General features: G+C 45.8%; 1 protein-coding gene across 1 annotated transcript in view; it reads right to left on the reverse strand.

Moving 5' to 3' along the window:
- LOC309360774 (excitatory amino acid transporter 5-like) overlaps positions 1–18,192 on the reverse strand; it is a 41,144-nt gene extending 22,952 nt beyond the window's left edge. The window contains exons 1-3 of the mRNA XM_081895647.1: positions 17,511–18,192; positions 12,710–12,789; positions 1,069–1,281 (exon numbers count right to left, since the gene is read on the reverse strand). Of these exons, the coding sequence (XP_081751773.1) occupies positions 1,069–1,281; positions 12,710–12,789; positions 17,511–17,687 (470 nt within the window). The 5' untranslated portion in view covers positions 17,688–18,192. The remainder of the gene's footprint in view (positions 1–1,068; positions 1,282–12,709; positions 12,790–17,510) is intronic.
- Positions 18,193–22,177: the final 3,985 nt, after the last annotated feature.

Below are 22,177 nucleotides of genomic sequence, written 5' to 3' on the forward strand. Positions count from 1 at the left end.
GCAACTCCAGAGTCGTCCACAACTGGACCTAATGATCAGGGGTCCCTTTACCTTTACCTTTAGATGCGATTTGAGTCGCACGACTCGAATTGATTAGTTTTTAAAACCAAACTCTTGGTAAAAAGAAAAAGAGGGGGAAAAGATGAACGATGAGACTAAAAATAAATTACAAGATGTGTCAGGTATGAATATTGAAAAGAAGGTTAAGTATTTAGGTGTATGGTTAACAGCAAAAAGTACAAATCTGTATAAAGATAATTATTTAAAAACCTGGGAAGATATTAAAAGAAATTTGCAAATTTGGGGCAAAATGAAACTTTGTTAGGTAGAGTGTGGGCTAAATGTGGCTTCCACTTTCTTTATGTACGCTACAGCAGCAGCAAGAATACTTATTGCAAAGCATTGGAAGACACAAGACCTACCCACTCTGGAAGAATGGCAGATGCAAGTAATGGACTACATGGAAATGGCGGAAATGACAGGCAGAATCCGAGACCAGGGAGAAGAGTTGGTGGAAGAAGACTGGAGGAAATTTAAAATTTATCTACAGAAACATTGTAAAATTTTTGAATGTTGATGACATTGAAATGAACTGAAGGGGTTCTAGCAACAAGGTTAAAAATAAGATTGGATTGATAATAGATAAATTAATTGGATATGAATTTGCTGAATTAATTTTTAAAAGGGATACAAAAAAGGGAGATGTGAGGAAGTCAGGAAAATAAGTGAACCAAAGAGGAGAAATCAAAAAGAGGGATTTTTGTGTTTTCTTTTTAGTGTGTCTTTTTTCTGCTTTTTTAAACTTTTTTTTTATACGTTAAATGTTTGTATTTTTTGTACTTTGTAACTTTATATTTCTGTGTATGTGTTTTTTCTTTTTTCTGTTTGTTGTTATTCCTAAAATTTAATAAAATATTATTATAAAAAAAATGTGGCTTCCATGGGCCGGATGAATATAGCTGGAAGGCCACATCTGGCCCCCCCAAGGCTGAGGGCCCCCACCCCTCCTTTTAAACGATTCAAACGCATCGCAAGCTTTTGAGAAACATGCAGAGAAGCAGACAGTACCTGATGAGGTCTAGCAAAGCATCCGCGGAACTGAGCACCACTTTGCCGACGGTGTACTCCTCCTTTTGGGCAGCGGCCCCTGGGTGGATGCTGATAACTAAGATGATCCCGGTGGTAACTGCCAGGAAGGTGGTCCAGAGGTAATAGGTGATGGTGATGATCCCCATCCTGCCACAGGCTTTGGAGTCCATGGTGGCCAAGCCAGACATCAAGCTGAAGGGAGAAGAGGAGGATAGTGGTGATCTGGTTAACTGCGTACATCATTACAAAGACTTAGCTGCGATTCCTGCGTTGCAGGGGGATAGAATGGGTGACACCCCCCCCCGATCCTTCCAACATTACATCTCCGCGATTCTATGAAGCAGACAGATAAATAAGAGCAGGGGTTTTCAGCAGGAGGGCCGGTCCACTGTCCCTCAGACCTTGTGGGGGGCCAGACTATATTTTAGAAAAAAACAATAAATGAACAAATTGCTATGCCCCACAAATAACCCAGAGATGCATTTTAAAGAGAGCCAGTGTGGTGTAGTGGTTAAGAGCGGTAGTCTCGTAATCTGGAGAACTGGGTTCGAGTCTCCGCTCCTCCACATGCAGCTGCTGGGTGACCTTGGGCCAGTCACACTTTTGTGAAGTCTCTCAGCCCCACTCACCTCACAGAGTGTTTGTTGTGGGGGAGGAAGGGAAAGGAGAATGTGAGCCGCTTTGAGACTCCTTAAAGGGAGTGAAAGGCGGGATATCAAATCCAAACTCTTCTTCTTCTTCTAAATACAGTGGTACCTCGGGTTACATACGCTTCAGGTTACAGACGCTTCAGGTTACAGACTCCACTAACCCATAAATAGTACCTCGGGTTAAGAACTTTGCTTCAGGTTGAGAACAGAAATCGTGCTCTGGCGGCACGGCAGCAGCGGGAGGCCCCATTAGCTAAAGTGGTGCTTCAGGTTAAGAACAGTTTCAGCTTAAGAATGGATCTCTGGAGCGAATTAAGTACTTAACCCGAGGTACCACTGTAAAAGCACACATTCTATTCATGTAAAAACAGCAGGCAGGCCCTGCAAATAACCCAGAGACGCATTTTAAACAAAGGGCATGTTCTACTCATGTAAAGAGACGCTGATTCCCGGACCGTCCGCGGGCCGGATTGCGAAGGCGATTGGGCTGCATCCGGCCCCTAGTTTGCCTACCTGTGAATAAGAGGATGCAGAAGAGGATACACCTGTAGACAGATGCAGGGGTGTGAAGGGAGAGGGAGTCACAGGTGGCAGGTAGGTGGATGGGCGTTATAAGGAAAGGAAGATGGCGGCTGTAACAACTTCTCCCCCGTGAACCCTCCTGGATTACAAACCTTTTATAGCCTTTTACAGCCGTCTTTATAGCTGTTTTTATTAGACTTTTAAATTATTTTACCTCTGTTAGAAGTTTTAATCGTTTTATCTCTACTGTTGGCCAGTCGTGGCCAATATACGTATCAACAAGGATATTCAAACCTTCTGCTGAGAAAGCCTGCTGCTGATTAGAAACGCCGCCTTGAAGACTGGGTTATGTTGAGCAGTGGAGGAGGAGTAGCAGAGGAGTTGTGTCCACAAAAGATAAGTTCTCTTTTATCTCCGTTTATCTCTACTTTTAACCTCCGTAGTTAGTGAGACAGCGACAAATGGGTCATGGCAAGCGACCAAGATCTGCTGAGAAAGGTTGTTCACCTCCAAGAGTAAAGCAGTCAAGGCTTGGATCTCCCTCACCACCTACCAACAATAACAGCCAAACAGAGCAAGTAATTGTTTCTGCGGTCGAAACATACAACCGCTTTTGGCCTCTGTATGGTCAAGGGGAGTTGGAAAAGCTAGCTGATCCGGGGGGGATGGAAGCCATAGGGAAGCCCTCCTCCCTGACACCTTAATTACACCTTCGCTGTCACTAAAACAGGACGCATTAGGGCAAACTGCCCATGAATTAGTACCTGATCAAATACAACTAAGTAATCAGGACTTTAAGCTTCATTTTCAAGGAATTGGAAGGGATTTCTTTATCTTTGAATAAACTTTCACAAGCCCTTCTGACTCATCTACCTTCCTCAACTGAGCTATCTAATTTGCATCAATCTCCTGTGCAGCTTGTAAGTGCCTTAAAGAGACAACTTGACCAGGTGGATGGGCGGGCTGCATTGTAACACCCTAAGAGGAGCCATGTTGGAACATCAGGGTCACTCCAGTCCATCATTCTGTTCCCCCCAGGCATATGCTACAGGTGTGGCTCTAATCTATACAACAAAATGCTCCTTTCCCCCCATATGGCGAACAATTGTTCGACCAGTTTGTCGGGCTTTTTCTCATCTTAGAATCACAGAATTGTGGAGTTGGAAGGGGACCACTAGGATAATCCAGCCCCCGCAATGCAGGAATCTTTTGCCCAACGTGGGACTCAAACCCACAACCCCAAGATAAAGAGTCTCATGCTCTACCAACTGAGGCATCCCAGATTAACAAAGTCCTCAGATATGAGCATTGCTGTAGTAAGCATAATGTACAGGTAACGGGACCCCTGACCATTAGGTCCAGTCGTGGCCGACTCTGGGGTTGCGGCGCTCATCTCGCTTTATTGGCCGAGGGAACCGGCGTACAGCTTCCGGGTCATGTGGCCAGCATGACTAAGCCGCTTCTGGTGAACCAGAGCAGCGCACGGAAATGCCGTTTACCTTCCCGCCGGAGCGGTACCTATTTATCTACTTGCACTTTGACGTGCTTTCGAACTGCTGGGTTGGCAGGAGCAGGGACCGAGCAACAGGAGCTCACCCAGTCGCGGGTATTCGAACTGCTGACCTTCTGGTCGCCAAGCCCTAGGCTCTACGGTTTAACCCACAGCGCCACCCGCGTCCCATACACAGTATGAATTTGGACTCCCCTGTAATCATTTGACTGAGATAGCATTTGGTGAACGGTGGAGGTTTGAACGAGATTCCAGATCCGATTTCCGATAGTACGACCCTGCCCTGCCATCCCATCAGCAGAGCAACATCTCAGATCTCTGCAGCAGATTCCCTTAGGAGCTCATCTCTCTTTGGAGACTGGCCAGCTCTTTAAATGCATGCATTTACACTGTTTTAAGTAGCTCATTTTCAATTAGCACCTATAATTTTGGGTGCTGGCTTTGAAAGCTGTTGCTTTTAAAATTATAACTTCACCAAACGGCCGCAAGGGCTCTAAATGCTGAGCTGGCGGGAGTGGAACACAAACACGGATTTGCAGATATCTGGCATGGGTGCGAATACAGCCCTTTCTGTGCCGCCCAATCTTGCAAGGTGCCCCCTTTAAACCCCAGCGCTTCCTGCCTGCCGATCTTCAGAACGCTCCGAAAGCTCGCTCTCGAGTTGCTAAAATGGTGTGGCGGCAGCCAGACCGGACGGGCAGCTTTGGGAGCTAAGACAGGCGACATGTGAGATCCCTGCCATGTCAGGTAATCTGCAGCAATTTAGCAAGGTCTAAGCTCCCAGCTGCACGTTTCTGGGCCATGTGACGGATCCCATTAAGGGAAAATGGACAGGGTGGCTGATTAAAGGAAGCAGTAAGAGATGCTGAGGTGGGGTGTGTGTGGAAAACAAGAAATGCAATCCTCCACATGGCACAGATGGTTCACCTGCATGGAGGGGAAAACTGGATTCAGTCTGCATTTAAAGGCAAACCTCCCAAATGAGCTTTTCCCTCAAACAATGCACAAACCAAAACACACGGCCATCATGGGAAATTTGCACTTCAAATTTGGCATTGCAGCTCTTCCCACCAAGCTGTGTGTACCATAAAAACACATATAACTAGGGTAAAAATTATGCATTAAACTCCACCCCCATTGTCCAGCCCGGACACTGAGGTCCAGCTCCGAGGGCCTTCTGGCAGCTCCCTCCCTGCGAGAAGTGAGGTTGCAGGGAACTAGGCAGAGGGCCTTCTCGGTGGTGGCGCCCACCCTGCGGAACGCCCTCCCATCAGATGTCAAGGAAATAAACAACTACCTGACTTTTAGAAAGCATCATGTTTTTAATACTCTATTGTGAGCTGCCCAGAGTGGCTGGGGAAACCCAGCCAGATGGGCGGGGTTACTATTTCTACTACTACTATTATTATGTAAACTGCTCTGAGATCTAAGGATGATGGGTGGTATGCAAATTTAATAAATAATAATAATAATAAAGTTTGCATAAGAAGACATAAGTTAGCAAAAACAACATACTGGGTAAATTGCTTTGCAGAAACGTTTATACAGTGGTACCTCGGGTTACATACGCTTCATGTTACAGACGCTTCAGGTTACAGACTCCGCTAACCCAGAAATAGTACCTCGGGTTAATAATAATAATAATAATTTTTTTATTTATACCCCGCCCTCCCCAGCCAAGGCCGGGCTCAGAGAGGCTTACAAGCAATAATAAAAACAAGATGAATGATTACAACTTAAAAACAAAAATAAAATACATTAAAATAATGGAACATTAAAATATTAAAATGTAGCCTCATCGCAGGAGGAGAAGGAAAAGAAAAAGAAAAAAAAGAACTTTGCTTCAGGAGGAGAACAGAAATTGTGCTCCAGCGGCGCGGCAGCAGCGGGAGGCCCCATTAGCTAAAGTGGTGCTTCAGATTAAGAACAGTTTCAGGTTAAGAACGGACCTCCAGAACGAATTAAGTACTTAACCCAAGGTACCACTGTATTAGAACGTCCAACTTCCGAGAGACCACGATCTACTCGCACTATAAAAAAATAACTGGCAGTGATCTACCCATTGGATTGATCAAAGTTGTTGAGATTTTTTTTGAGAAAGCTTCATCAAAGTTTTGTTGGGGCTAAAGTTCTTGAGGACTGACCAGGGACATCCCGGCTGTATTAGAAGAAATTAGCACTAAAATGCTTAACATTGGGATGAACTTTCTGGTGGTAGAAGCTGCTTTGACAATGGAATAGATGACCTCAGAAGGTGGTGGCCTCTTTTTTGGTCGTTTTTAAACAGACAGGAATCACTTGAGAGATTCTTTAGCTGAGATTCCTTTGCGGGGGGGGGGGGGGTGGACTACATGATCCATGGTGGTCTCTTCCCAACTCCACAATTTTATATATATATTTCAAATTCAAAGGCAATATGACCCTAAATACAATTTGCCGTGGAGCAACCATGGAGGAGGGGAGAGGATGTAGGGACGTGCTGCTTTGAGCTTTCTGGAGGAATCTTGGTTGACCACTGTGGGGAATAGGATGCTGAGCTGCAGGGACCCCGAGGTCCTGATCCAGCAGTCCACCCAATCCATCCATCTACCTGCAACCTGTGACTCTTCCCTCCCTCCCTTCACACACCCCTGCCTCCGCCTACAGGTGCAGAACAGACAAATCTTCCACATCTATTAGTACACTGACAAACTGGAACGTGTCCAGAGGAGGGCAACCAAAATGGTCAAAGGCCTGGAAATGATGCCTTATGAGGAATGGCTAAGGGAGCTGGGCATGTTTAGCCTGGAGAAGAGGAGGTTAAGGGGTGATATGATAGCCATGTTCAAATATATAAAAGGATGTCACATAGAGGAGGGAGAAAGGTTGTTTTCTGCTGCTCCAGAGAAGCGGACACGGAGCACTGGATCCAAACTACAAGAAAGAAGATTCCACCTCAACATTAGGAAGAACTTCCTGACAGTAAGAGCTGTTCGACAGTGGAATTTGCTGCCAAGGAGTGTGGTGGAGTCTCCTTCTTTGGAGGTCTTTAAGCAGAGGCTTGACAACCATATGTCAGGAGTGCTCTGGTGGTGTTTCCTGCTTGGCAGGGGGTTGGACTCGATGGCCCTTGGGGTCTCTTCCAACTCTATGATTCTATGATTCTATGAATCTGTCTATTTGTCACATATAGACAAGCATGTGTCCAGAGGGACTGTGCGAGGAAGGAGACTTTGAAGGACTTGGCTGTGGTGTTGCTTCACTAAAACCCAACCTAAGCATTACAGGAGCATCTGAAAATGACAAGAGACAAGAAGCACAACCAAGTCAGGTGCTATATAAATGTGGGAGAGTCAACTAAGCAGAAGGCAGTGGAGAGACGAAGCTAGGAATATGTACTGCAAGCACCGATGGATGAATCTGTTCTGCTTTTCTCAGTTTCTCATTTTATTAGCCTTGCATTCGGTTTTCCACACTGAACTGAAATTTTTGCATTTAACAAAAATCTCCCAGAAAATTTGCCAGCATTTTAGTGCAGGTTATTCCTAATAAATGCGGTTTTGCATGCGGTTTCGACCAATATAAGGCAAGTGCCATCCTCTGATGTGTATTGCTGCACAAACTGGCTGTAGAACAAAACCAAACCAAGTTCATACGCTGTTCTTAGCCGCAAGGAACGATGAATGACCAAGGGAGAGTGGGATGTCACGGAGCAAGATTGACTGAAGCAGAGAGTGGGGATAGCAAAAGCTCTGAGCTTTGTAAAGAGTAAACGCTCCCAAGCCAGGGTCAAGCCTGGGAGATATTTAGCTGCCAAGGGGATTGCAGAGGCACTTAATAGGCTCTGAGAGGTGATCTCAGAAAGGGAGCCAGTCACACTACCATCATATATAAGATCAATAAAACAGAACAGAACTACCTAGGAAATCAGCCAGTTAAGAAAAGGTCTGACGAAAAAGGAGAGGTTTTGACCCTTCTGGAATGCAAACAGGGAGAATTCCCCCATTCCAGGGAGCCTCAGGTGCAGGGCCAGAGCACCCATGAGGCAAGCAGTGGGAGCCCATGGGGTGGAACTCCCCAGACCCCACCCCACGGGCATCAGAGGAGTGGCACTGGCAATGGCACCAGTATCTAGCAAGATGTTGCCAGAAGCCAGTGCTGTTGTCAACGCTTTGCGGGTACCACCTTTCAACGCACGTACAGGCAGCTTCAGTGGCAGGGAGGGGGAAGGGGGTGTCATGTGCCAATTTCGCCTTAAGTGGCAAAGCAGGACACGCCACCCCTGTCCAGCTGCCATAGCTGCAAAGGCCCTAGAATCATAATCATAGAGTTGGAAGAGACCACAAGGGCCATCGAGTCCAACCCCCTGCCAAGCAGGAAACACCATCAGAGCACTCCTGACATATGGTTGTCAAGCCTCTGCTTCAAGACCTCCAAAGAAGGAGACTCCACCACACTCCTTGGCAGCAAATTCCACTGTCAAACAGCTCTTACTGTCAGGAAGTTCTTCCTAATGTTGAGGTGGAATCTTCTTTCTTGTAGTTTGGATCCATTGCTCCGTGTCCGCTTCTCTGGAGCAGCAGAGGCCCTAAGCTCAGTGGCCGATGTTTGTATTGCCCACTTGGAAAGCAGAGAAGGGCATGATCCGACACCAGGATTGTTAAAAAGGCAGCGGTTTGTTCGGACCTCTTATTTGTCGGAATCAGCAAGGTTTCCATTCTGCTGCAGTTCAGTTTCTGTCAAATTCTATGTTGTTCGTCTCACTGGATGGTCACCTACCAGGGATTTTTTAGCTGTGGGTCCTGCATTGTTGCGTCGCGGACTGGCTGGATGCAAGGAGTGGTGGGAGGCACCAGCTGGGGAAGCCCCAGGGGAAGACGGCTCAGAGCCCGGAGTGTGGTGTTGGGACAACGGTGAGTGGTCAGAGGGAGAAGACTGAGAGGATGAGGGGTCGGAAGCTGAAGAGATAACAGTGTTTATTGAGAAAGGAAGAGGCTATGGCAGAGAGCAGTCCAGAGTCAGGAGAGGACGGGGACCAGGAGACAGAGATGAGGCAGGATGCTGAAGAAGCCAGGGGGGTCTCCCCCTCCTGCTGCAACCAGCTCCCCTCCCCCTGGTGTCCCAGAACCCAAAGAAGTACAGTATGAAGAGGGTGGAGCAAAGAGAGATGTCAGAGCCTTAGGCTTCTGGGGAAGGAACAGGGGAGGAGCCTTAGAGCAGGCACAGGCAAAATCGGCCCTCCAGGTGTTTTGGGACTACAACTCCCATCATCCCTAGCTAACAGGACCAGTGGTCAGGGATGATGGGAGTTGTAGTCCCAAAACATCTGCAGGGCCGAGTTTGCCTATGCCTGCCTTAGAGTATGGTTGGAAGGCAGGGACCTTCAGTCCTGGCAAACAGCCTCACTGGGGCAAGACCTACTGGGAAGAGTTGCAGTGATCACTAGGCCTGCGCGGCTTTGGTTTCTTCGAGTAAACACCGGCTGTTTTATTGCTGGATCTACTCCTTTCTCCAGCTCCTGACACATCATTGCAGGGGGTTGGATGAGGTGATACTTGGGGTCCCTTCCAACTCCACAAGTCCACGATTCTGCTGTCCATTGTTTAATGTAGGTTACACAACTTCTATAACATACTTAAATTCATTTCAACGTAAAAGAAACATAAAAAAACTCCCATCATTAAGTTTTGTTTATGGACTTATAAAATAACACGGCTGTGCTGGTCCGGGGGGAGGTTACCGTGGGGCGAGGTCCAGGACCTGAGTTGAGGGTCAGCAGACAGTCCTCCACGGGCGAAGCGGGGTCCACAGCGAGAAGCCGGGCAAGGACAGGAACTCTGGGGGAACAGGACTGGATGGCTGGCCAAAACAGCTCTTCGACGACGTTGCTCCTGCAACCTGGGACCGGGCTGACTGGCCTTTATCTTCTCTGAGGCCAGGGGCGGTCCTGGCCCCCAGGAGACCAGCCTCTCCTGGCCTTAAGGCGAGCACTCCTCCTGGGAGAAACCAGTTCCCTTTGCCTCTCTGCCCTGAGCCTCTGCAGTTCAGGAGAGGCTGAAGGGTTACTGGGCCCTGGGGGAGACTCACCTGTAGGCACTGAGTCCTCAACCACCTCCGGAGCCAGAGTGGATTCACCTGGTGCCTGCTCCTGAGGATCCGGCACAGGTGTAGGCGCTTCAGAATCAAGGCCCTGCCCCAGCTCAGCCGCTCCTGGAGGCGGGGACTCCTGTGCAGGCTGGGATTCCTCCGGTTCAGCCTCTGAATCGGATTCCCAGGCCATCACAACGGCAGCAGCGTGAGCAAACACCAATCATATTCACTTAGTGGACTGCTGACCACGAACACACATTCTTATATGTGGGGCGGGGACTCTAATGTATATGGGTCTCAGGCAGGTTCAAGCCAGCGCACAGAACTGGGCCTGAAATCCCTGAGGATGCTTGAGGGTGTTATAACACCATCCTGCCAGTAGTAGAAAAATGAAAGGAAGTGTGATGCAGCAGCAAAGAAAACGAATGCTATCCTAGTCTGCATCAACAGAAGTCTGGTGTCCAGATCAAGGGAAGCAACAGGACCGCTCTATTCTGCCCTGGCAGTGTTCGAAACTCCCATTTTTCTAGGTGCATTTTGCGACAGGAGAAGAGAATACTAAGGGGGGGCAAGGGAAGGACTAGACCATGTGAAAAATGAACATAATATTTTAGCTGCAGTGCATTCATTTCCAGCTTTGTATTCTTGTTATTAAAAGGGGGGGGGGAAGCACAGCCATACAAGAAATATGTAAAATAACTAAGCAAGTATTAGAAACCACCCCAGAATTGGCCTTACTAAACACCTTCCAAGACAACAATGCCCACTTACACCGCAAAGAACTCATAACCCACCTACTCTCAGCAGCCAGAAACACCATAACCAGACACTGGAGAGACCTGTCAGGAGTAAGCATGGACCAATGGTACCAAATAGTATGGGAAACAGCCCTACTAGAAAAATTAACCAAAAAACTGAAACTGACATGGGGACAAGCAGAAGAAGATGCATTCACCCCAATATGGGTCCCCTTTATCACATACACAGCCCAACAGGACAATGACAATAATCCACCAACAGCATACAAATCAATATGGCTGACCTGATCCAAAACACCCACCCACCTCACTCACACACGAAAACAAAGACCACCACAGCCAATCACAAACAAACAATCACACCCTAGGCCAACCCCAACCTCTCTCACCACCAAAGGAACACAAGTGAACAGCACGAGCACGCTGACACCAAACTCTACATACATTAAGCATAATAGAAACACCACTACCCGACCCCACCCCCATCCATCTCCCCTCCCTCCACCCCCTTTCTTTTTTCTTTTTTCTTCTCCCCCTAATGCCTCAACAAATGAAACGGATTTGTAAAAATGTTACATGGGAAAAAAAAAGAGGCATTACACTTACACTGTAAAACAAGAAAACCCTTAATAAAATATTTTTAAAAAGGAGGGGAAAGCACGCCTAGACATTATGTTATGAGCCCATAACCTAGGTTTAAGGTGCCATTTAGCTCCTCGCTTTCATATCTCAGTTTCTAACACTGTGCCTTGGTCAGACCACACCTGGAGTACCTGTGCCCCAGTTCTGGGCATTGCAGTTTAAGAAGGATATTGGCAAGCTGGAAGGTGTGCAAAGGAGGAAGGCGACTACCTTCCAAGGTCACCCATTCCACTGTTGAACATCTCTTCCCATCAAAAAGTTATTCCTAAATGTTTAGTCAGACTTCCCTTTTGCTGTCATTTGACTGTTGGTTCAGGTCCCACCCTCTGGAGCAGGGGAATAAAGCTTGGGCAAAAAGGGGTCCACTGCAGCCAAGTTGCCTTTCCTGTTTTATGAGTGCTATTTTTCAGTATGTGTCACCTTCAAACTGATGCTCAGCTCTCTGCCAATCGATCCCCACAACCATTAGACTCCTTTATTATTCAGCTGGAAATGGTGGGTTTTAATTCCTTATGGGGAAGAGGATGTAGGGACGTGGGGTGAGGTGTTCAGACTGGGCTGCATCCCGGCCAGCTCCTCAACCCTTTGCCCAGGGAATGCCTTCCCTATCGTCTGCCTTGCCTTTGCTACCAACCTATGAGTTGTGTGATTGGCTTGAGGTCTGCATCTCAGCCTCTCAAGACAGCCTCTGCCAGCCTCAGTTCTTTCCTCTGCCTGGGGTCTGCTTTTCCTTGACCCTGCTTCCACCGTATTCCGTTTCACCCAAGGTGGCAAAATGCCTTGGGCTGGCCCCGATTCCTGATTTGCAGTATACCTGAAGGAGCGTCTCCACCCCCATCGTTCTGCCCGGACGCTGAGGTCCAGTGCCAAGGGCCTTCTGGCGGTTCCCTCGCTACGAGAAGCCAAGTTACAGAGAACCGGGCAGAGGGCCTTTTGGTGGTGGCGCCTGCCCTGTGGAACGCCCTCCCACCAGATGTCAAAGAGAAAAACAACTACCTGACATTCAGAAGACATCTTAAGGCAGCCCTGTTCAGGGAAGCTTTTAATGTTTAATAGGTTATTGTATTTTGGTGTTCTGTTGGAAGCCGTCCAGAGTGGCTGGGGAAACCCAGCCAGATGGGCGGGGTACAAATAATACATTATTATTATTATTTGGGTGAGTTGACCCTTGGGACCCCTCGTGACTCTACGATTCCATGCGTAAATAAATGCAGAGGCCCATGAGATTCGAATGTTTTCTTCCCTGGGGTTGAGAGAGGTTTGAGTGGCTCCAAAACAAAGCTTACTATTTCTTTTGTTGGAAGAACTAATTGCACCTCTACTGGCACATTGCCCATGGCAACTCTGGAGGGAGGTCTGAACTGCACCCCCAGGAAAGAAAACTCTTCTCTTCCAGGTGCAAAGGAGCCGTTCTAAACAATATTGCGACTCCCTCTCCACCTGCCGCTTCCTGGTCTTCTTGCTCTTACCTGGAGGTGATCAGTGGTAATATCAGCATCTTCAACATCCTCATCAGGAGTTCTCCAGGGAATGAGAAGTACTGCTTCTCCTGTAGGGGAGTGGAAAAGGCAAAAGCGTTAGGCCACAGAGGAGAACTTGGGAGGGGCAGAGAAACACAGAACATGTAGCAAAAAAAAGTCATCACACACAGCTGAAACCTACATTGAAAACAATTTCACATTCACGCCATACATTTAAAGTGTGTGGCTTCTCCCAAAGACCTCTGGGAACTGTAGTTAGTTAAGGGGGCTGGGAACTGAAGCTTTGTGAAGGGTAAAATACAGATCCCGGGATTCTTTGAGTAAGCTACGTGTTGGTGTGGATGTGACCAAGTAGCAGCCATCATTCAATGGCAAGGAATTAATGATGTTCTTTTTAAGCACATTTTCCCTCCTATAAATTTACATGTGGGCATGGTGGTGGTGATGTCCTTTTTTTTGCCACAGCAGCTCAAAGCGACTTAAAATATTTTAAGCATTAAAGCCAGCAAAACAAAACAAAAAAGCCGCACACCTAAAAATCTACATTTAAACATCCCACTCAGATGAAAAGGCCAAAGTTAGTTAAAAGCCAAAGGCCTGATGGATGTTTTCACCTGGCACTTAAGGATATGTAACGATGGTACCAGGCTAGGCTCCCTAAGAGAGCATTCCATCATAATAAATAATAATAATATTTATATGCCACACATCTGGCCACCACTGAAAAGGCCCATTCTCGTGTTCCACCCTCCACACCTCCTGTTGGTGACAAGATTGTGCAGGCTCAGCCCTCACATCTAGAATCACGAATGGAGAGGTTTCCATAGGGCAAAGGTGGCCAGCTCTCCAAGGGGGGCTTTGTGGCGATGGGTGCAGTTACCCCACCCTCTCACATAGAGAAGGATAGTAGCTTCGTAGTAGAGCATCTGCTCTGTATGCTGTCTCGCCAGAGTGGTGCATGCTCTGGTTATCTCCCTCTTGGACTACTGCAATGCGTTCTATGTGGGGCTACCTTTGAAGGTGACCCGGAAACTACAATTAATCCAGGATGCAGCAGCTAGACTGGGGACTGGGAGCGGCCGCTAAGACCATATAACACCGGTCCTGAAAGACCTACATTGGCTCGCAGTACGTTTTGGAGCACAATTCAGAGTGTTGGTGCTGACTTTTAAAGCCCTAAACAGCCTCGGCTCGATATACCTGAACGAGTATCGCCAGCTCCATTGTTCAGCCCGGACACTGAGGTCCACCTCCAAGGGTCTTCTGGCGGTTCCCTCCCTGCGAGAAATGAGGTTACAGGGAACCAGGCAGAGGGCCTTATCGGTCGTGGCGCCTTCCCTGTGGAACACCCTCCTATCAGATGTCAAGGAAATAAAGAACTACCTGACTTTTAGAAGACATCTGAAGGCAGCCCTGTTTAGGGAAGTTGTTAATGTTTTATTGTGTTTTTAATATTCTGTTGGGAGCAGCCCAGAGTGGCTGAGGAAACCCAGCCAGATGGGTGGGATATAAATAATAAATTCTTATTCTTATTCTTGATATCCCTCGTTCCAGATCCCAGCATCTCCTGGTAGGGATGTGAATGCCCTTTACCTGAAACCCTGGATAGAAACTCTGCAAAGTCAGAATAGACAACCATGTGCCAGATGGACTTAGGGTTTGATCCAGCATAAGGCAGTCTTCCTGTGCTCCTATATTATTGCCAGGATTCTTTGGGGGAAAGCGTGTGCTTTAAATGCGTGGTGTCCATGTGGTCAAGGGAAGCAACTATTGGGAAGGCCCCATTCAGAGTGCCAAAAAGGAGAGGAAACAAGAGTTGATCCTTTGCTACCAAGCTTCAAAATGGAGAGGAGTATTTCACGGCCCAACTGTATGCTCACTTTCTGAGGAGGGTGTCCCACAGAGCTCAACAGAACAGTAGGAAGCCTACGTAAAGATGGCAGGCTTATCCTTCGAACTCCCCAACAGAGAGCCAGTGTGGTGTAGTGGTTAAGAGCAGTAGTCTCGTAATCTGGGGAACCGGGTTCGCGTCTCCATTCCTCCACATGCAGCTCCTGGGTGACCTTGGGCTAGTCCCACTTCTCTGAAGTCTCTCAGCCCCACACACCTCACAGAGTGTTTGTTGTGGGGGAGGAAGGGAAAGGAGATTGTCAGCCGGTTTGATACTCCTTTGGGTAGTGATAAAGCGGGATATCAAATCCAAACTCTTCTTCTTCTTTATAGAATTAGGAAGAAGGGGTTGAATCAAGCTCTACTCTGCTCAGAGTAGACCTATGGAAACTACTGGACCTGCTTAGTCTTGCTCATCTTTTTCAATGGGTCCACTGGCTGCAACTCTAGGGCAGGTAGGCTTAAGAATGGGCTGAGGAACTGCTGGCCCTCCAGACATTGTTGGACTCTCCTCAGCACCAACAGCCAGCATGGCCTATGGTCAGGGATGGAGTTCTAGTCCAACATCTGGAGGATCACTGGTTTACCACCCCTGGCTTAAAAGGTGAAGGTCTCAGTGCCAGACACACATTTTTGGACCCTGAAGCTTGAACTGTTACGGGGGCGCCCTTTGGAACCAGCAATGAGGTCTGGGTAACCACTGCTATCTTCTCCAGTGGTGTCGTTCCATGACAGATCACCACATTTTTTATTTTTTTAAAACTACTACACCTAAGATTTGGCTTAACATTGCTGTACTGCGACACTCCACCTTTACAACATTTCTGCTGCTGACGCTCAACACTTTGGGATTGTTGAAACATAAACAAAAAAATAATCAATTTTGAGTCGTGTGACTCAAATTGGGTCTGCTAGACCCAAATTTTGAAAGCAATGTAGACTACAGTGGTACCTCGGGTTACAGACGCTTCAGGTTACAGACTCCGCTAACCCAGAAAGAGTGCTTCAGGTTAAGAACTTTGCTTCAGGATGAGAACAGAAATCGTGCTCTGGCGGTGCAGCAGCAGCAGGAGGCCCCATTAGCTAAAGTGGTGCTTCAGGTTAAGAACAGTTTCAGGTTAAGTACGGACCTCTGGAACGAATTAGGTACCACTGTAATGTTACTTCTGGGGCCCCTCTGGGATTAGGAGCCCTGAAGCTTAAATTTCATTAGTTTCATAGCAGATCCGCCCCGGCACCAATACTTTTCCAATTTCAATTTATTCAATTCAGCACTGAATTTAGTGGGAATCGTAGCCACAACAATGGGGAAGGAGAGAAGAGTCTTGCTGCAGTTAAGTAACCAGCTTAGCTTGGCACTTTGAGCTATGACACCAAGCGCCAGTAACTGAAATGGCTTCTCTAAACCCTGTCGGAGGTGGAATAAGGCCATGTCGAAAGAGGAGTTGGCCAAGGCGGGTGGGGAAGGAGTAGCAGCTTATTCTCTGGTGATTCCTCCTGAGTTTTCAGGTAGCCACAACCTCTGAAATAAGGAACACCCGTCCTTGGGGATGAAGGATGAGTTTGATTTGAATCACATTTAAAGGCGAACATAGCTAATTCAAGCTTTGTGAAACAATGTGCGATCTGAAAGACAGCTGTCCTGCGAAATTCACACTTGTGAGTTTTCCAGCCAAGTAAGGTACCAACATTCTGGTACAGATTTCTCCTAATAAGCACATTTTGGGAAGCAATTCCCTGTAATATAATGCCTTTTTGTATGTTACCTTCACTAACACATGCATTTTTGAATACATTACTTGATTGGAACACTGCACTGCAAAAATCAGAGAGGTGTGAGTTTCGAAGGACAGCCGTGTTTCTTTATTACCCGTATTTTTTGCACCATAACACTCACTTTTATCCTCCTAGAAAGTAAGGGGAAATGTCTGTGCGTGTTATGGAGCGAATGCCTGTGGGTGGCGGGGGGATCTGCTGCAGTCGTGAGCAGAGGATCCATGGTTCCCCTTCCTTCCCTCCTCCGTGGTTACAAAGCATGGATCCACATGGATCCTCAGGATTTTTGCATTGGGCTACTCCAAACTCACTGTCAGATCACATGTCTGTGGCCACAGCATGAACCACAAAAATCATATATCCACTATTTCGTTTAGAATATTTTTTTTCTTGTTTTCCTCCTCTAAAAACTACGTGCGTGTTATGGCCTGGTGCGTGTTATAGAGCGAAAAATACGGTAGTTCAAGAAGCAGATAACAGATAGTTTCTCATTAAAATGCAAACAGAATAGAATTGCTCCTCCATCTTTAACCCATGGACCATCATGCCAGCAAAAAGCATCACCTGCAGAAACTCTGTCTCTCTAGATAACAATCCCTCTGCCGGAAAAAAAAGTGAAGAATCCCAAACTCAATCCCCTCACTAAACAAAGCAACAGTCAAAACACACACTCTTCGTTTTCCAGGGCCACTCAGATTTGAAGCTGGCTGTTTCTAGGGTAACAAAACCCCACTGCTCAGTTCCTTTCTCCAGAAAGAAGCTACCTGCAAGATCGGCATGGGATGTTAAGTGCGCCTGAGCATATGCACTATCTGGGAGTAAACACAGCTGACCCCCCACAAAGTTGGGGTCATGCCGGAGTATGCCATTTCCAAGCATACTGTCGTAGAAATCCAGTCTCTGCCTATTGCATGCCTTGCTTCAGAAAGCCCTGTCCTGTTGCTGCAGTGGCGTAGCGTGGGGGGTGCAGGGGGGGCTGGCCGCACCGGGCGCAACATCTGGGGGTTAGGGTTAGGGGGCGCAAATCCACGGGTTAGGGGGCGCAAATTACTTGCCTTGCCCCGGGTGCTGACAACCCACGCTACGCCACTGTGTTGCTGTTCCATAAAAACCAGTCACTTACCAAATCAGACAATTCCAGTGTCCTGAGCAGAAACCCCACAAGGCATCCAGTCATCACAGAAAGCATGGAAAGTGTCAAGAGGCCATTTTTGCTCCAGAAGGCCCGGATCCACTTCCGGAGTCCCACCAGGCTGATGGAGAACGGGCAAAAGAGTGCTTTCTTCAACTGCTCCCACATGGTGCCTTAGCTTTCAGAGCTTCACCAAGATCCGTCAGGAAGCAGAGAGTGCAGCGTCAAGGGCAGGATCCAGGACCCCATGGGGCATCATTGAGGCACCTCTTGTCCTGGAGGAATCATATCTCCCTGCTGATTAGAACCTGTCTGGAGAGGTAGAAGGAATGCAAGGAAAACTCTCTCTCTGGTAATCTCCATGGAGGATCACACCAGAGCACGGTTGTTATCTGATCCCCTTTTAGCTTAATAGAAAGTGACATGTCCTGTGACGTATTAATCCAAGTCTAGATTTGGAATAAGCAAGAACAGAGCTACGTCTGCTTGCAGCAAAAACAATGGAGGGAGGGCCCTTCCAAGAATCTGTTCCATTGGCACATTCACAATGATTTCTGCTCAAGGTAGTCACACGACACACAGCCAACCCCACTTTCAGTACTGTTTGTGCGCTTGCAGAAGTTTTGAGGTGGCCACATTGCTTCATTCCTAATGTGCATGCCTTCCTGGTGAAATCCTCATTGCAAAAAGCAAAGCTACAGGGAACCAGGCAGAGGGCCTTCTTGGTAGTGGCACCTGCCCTGTGGAACGCCCTCCCAGCAGATGTCAAAGCGATAAACAACTACCTGACATTCAGAAGACATCTGAAGGCAGCCCTGTTCAGGGAAGTTTTTGATGTGTGACATTTTAGTGTATATTATTATTATTATTATTGTTATTGTTATTATTATTACCACTGTTCTGTTTAGCTGTCATGCTTACAATGAGTCACCACAGTGCTCCTATGTTTTGTTATAAGCCCTTTATAGAGCATTTGGGTTCTATAAGTTCCTATTTAATTCAGCCCGTTATTCAGGATCCATTAATTTTTATGGAAAGGTCCAGAGTTCCATGGGAGACTTTTGCATGCCCAAGGTCCTTGATTCAATTCCCAGTATCTCCAGATAGGACAAGTCTTTAAAGTTACTGTCACTTGGCATAGTTGATATTGAGCTAGATGGACTAGCGATTCGACTTGATGCTGGTTACCCTTCTCCCTTCTATCAGCTTCTGCATCGGTATTTTTTTTAATACCAGTGTAAATTAAATAAGGTCTGGGTAATATGCAGTGGAGGTAAACCGCAAGTGTCAGAAAGCCATGCAGAATGTTCCAGTTTTGATTCCTGTTACCATGTAAGATTCCAACCTAGCAGTTCGAAAGCACGTCATGTGCAAGTAGATAAATAGGTACCTCTCCGGCGGGAAGGTAAACTGCGTTTCCGTGTGCTGCTCTGGTTCTCCAGAAGCGGCTTAGTCATGCTGGCCACATGACCCGGAAGCTGTACGCCGGCTCCTTTGGCCAATAAAGTGAGATGAGCGCGCAACCCGAGTCGGTCGTGACTGGACCTAATGGTCAGGGGTCCCTTTACCTTGTAAGATGCCACTGGAAACTCTGGAGAGGCATTGCCACAATGTGAGCTGGACCAGTGAAGCGCCTGACTTGGAATTTGGCGGCTTCCTATGTACTTCTCAATACTAAATATGATCAAGTAAAAGGAAATACAGTGGTATCTCAGGTTACATACGCTTCAGGTTACAGACTCCACTAACCCAGAAATAGTGCTTCAGGTTAAGAACTTTACTTGAGGATGAGAACAGAAATCATGCTCCGGCAGCGCAGCGGCAGCAGGACCACCCATTAGCTAAAGTAGTGCTTCAGGTTAAGAACACTTTCAGGTTTAGAACGGACCTCCAGAACGAATTAAGTTCTTAACTCGAGGTACCACTGTAATCACTACCTCAATTTGTTCTAAACCGGTATATATATATAAATATGCGCACCATGGAATGTTGGGTAAATGGTGGCGATTACAAGAAGTAAGGATTTATGTACTGTTTATTAGTAGCACCCAACCTTACATGGTTTTTTGTAAAGAATACGACAAAATGTCCACAAAGCCATTTGAATGCTCAAAGTTCTACACTTTCTATTTAAAAAAATGTAGGGGAGCATCGTGTATCAAATAATATTTGGTTGGTTATCTGTCTTTATACAACACACTTCTTTCCTGGATATTCTGGAGAGGAACTGTTGACCTCAATAATGTATATGGTTGACTATTTTCTTGCTTCTTATTACACAAATACGTGGCAACCAAAACTCCATATTTCAAAATAAATATTTTTCCCCTACCCACCCTTCATTGGTTACCTATGGGACCACCTCTCCTGGTATGCCCCACAGAGGACCTTAAGGTCCACAAGTAACAACACATGAGACCAGGGCCCTGCGGGATCCGATTTCTTTCCGCAGGGTGTTGTAAGACAGTTATTCTGCCTGGCCTTTGGCTTAGAATCAGTTTGATTCCAAGAATTCTTCCGGCTTTTGGGGAAAGCTATACTTAAACATCTTTTTTAACTCGTTATAAATCGATTCCCAGAACTCTTTTAACCACATATGATAGAAGTCGCCATCCTTTTCCTTGCATTTCCAGCAAGTTTTCTTGCTAGGTTTGGTGGGAGAAGATATTAAGAAGACTGGTCAAAGATTATATTTGTACGCAACAACAGCAGCTAGAGTTCTGATAGCTCAAAAGTGGAAGCAACAGGAGATGCTGACAATAGGAGAATGGCAGATAAAGCTGGTTGAATACGCTGAGATGGCTAAATTGACACATAGAATTTGCAATCAGGAGGAGACAAAGTACCAAAAAGAATGGTGCAAATTTTTGATCTATATAAGTGAGAACTGTACAAATTTGAAAACTTTGGCAGGATTGAAGCAAATCTTATGTCATGTTGTAATATCTAATCAAAGAAACTGTGAACTATAGAATAGGAAAACTGATGGAAGGGAAGGACGGAAGTCAACAGCTCTACGGAGCATAAAGTAGGATATATGTAATAAGATTTGATGTTTTACTGGTGTTGGTGGGTGATCTTAAATCTCAATAAAAATTATTTATATATAAAAAAGAATCAGTTTGATTCCCTCCCCCCTTTCTTTTTCCTTTCTCCTCCTGTGAAGAGGCTGCATCCTAATGTTTTAATGTTGTCTTTTAATCTTGTTTTTTAAATTGTATTTTAATCAACTCGTTTTATTATTGGTTGTTAGCCGCCCTGAGCCCAGTATTGGTTTGGGAGGACAGGGTATAAATAAAATTTATTATTATTATTATTATAACTTTTCCAATGGGTTAACTTAGTAACGAGCCAGTTCCCCTACAACTGGAATCCAGTCTAGAGGTTTGCCACGTGGTAACTTCGCCCCCTTTGAACACGTAATACCAAGTTATCGGGCTCCAGAAGCACGTGGCGTGGGGTTTGACAACAGATTTGGATGGCACGCGTATTTATGGTATGAGAAAAAGAAAATCCATAAAGGTTTTGAGAACCACATCTTTCGAGGTCCTTTAATTGAAGTATGGGATAAGTATAAAAACCTACTAGAACCTAGAGTACCACACTGGTTATCTCCTTTAGAAGTTATGAGTGTAAAGAAAATTAATATGAGAGGTAATTGGATCACATATGGTCAACTGTTACTTAAAGGAGGCAAATGGAAAATGAAACCATATGAACAGGTTAAAGAATATGTATATGACTGGTTGCATTATTTCCAAATAAATGAAATGTTTAGGAAAGATAGTAAAGAATGTGGCTATGCTGACAAGGATTCTAAATTTCAGATTGAAATAATAGACAATGATGTTAAAATTTTATCCAAAATGTATAAGCTGTTGCTAGAATGGAATTTAAAGGATGAGGAAGTTAAGTCGGTAATGATTCACTGGGCCAGAGACTTTGGCTATAACATACAATTTGAGGATTGGGAAAAACTATGGAAAGAAAACTTAAAATTTATAGCATGTATGACGTTAAAAGAAAACGTTATGAAAATGTTTTACAGATGGTATATAACACCGGTAAAATTAGCGAAAATGTATAAGACATGTAATAAGTGTTGGAAATGTAAAGATAAAGAAGGCTCTTTTTACCATATGTGGTGGGAATGTAAGAAAGTGAAAGACTTCTGGGAAAGGATATATAATGAATTGAAGATTTTAAAATATACATTTATAAAGAAACCAGAGGTCTTTCTGGTAGGAATAGTAGGAAATGAGATAAAAAGAAAGGACTGTAATTTTTTTCAATATGCAGTGACAGCGGCAAGAGTGCTACTGGCCCAAAAATGGAAACAACAGGAAATACCGACGGTGGAAGAATGGAGAATAAAGCTGTTAGACTATGCGGAGTTGGACAAATTGACAGGGAAGATTAGATATTTAAGAGAACAAAAGTTCATCGAGGACTGGGGGAAAATTGTGGAATATCTGGAAAGTATAAGTGAGGGACAGATAACGCTATAGGGATTTAAAGAAGCACTGTGAAAAATTGAGAAGTAAAGGGAATAGAAAAGAAAGATATAAATAATGTCAATATAAACCTAAGGAATGCGTAATTCAAATAATGACTATGGATGATTTACGGAAAAGCTGAAGGAAGTCCAGAAAAGGAAT

This window comes from Podarcis melisellensis (genome assembly GCF_964234715.1).
Source record: "Podarcis melisellensis genome assembly, chromosome: 18".
Lineage (NCBI taxonomy): Eukaryota > Metazoa > Chordata > Lepidosauria > Squamata > Lacertidae > Podarcis > Podarcis melisellensis.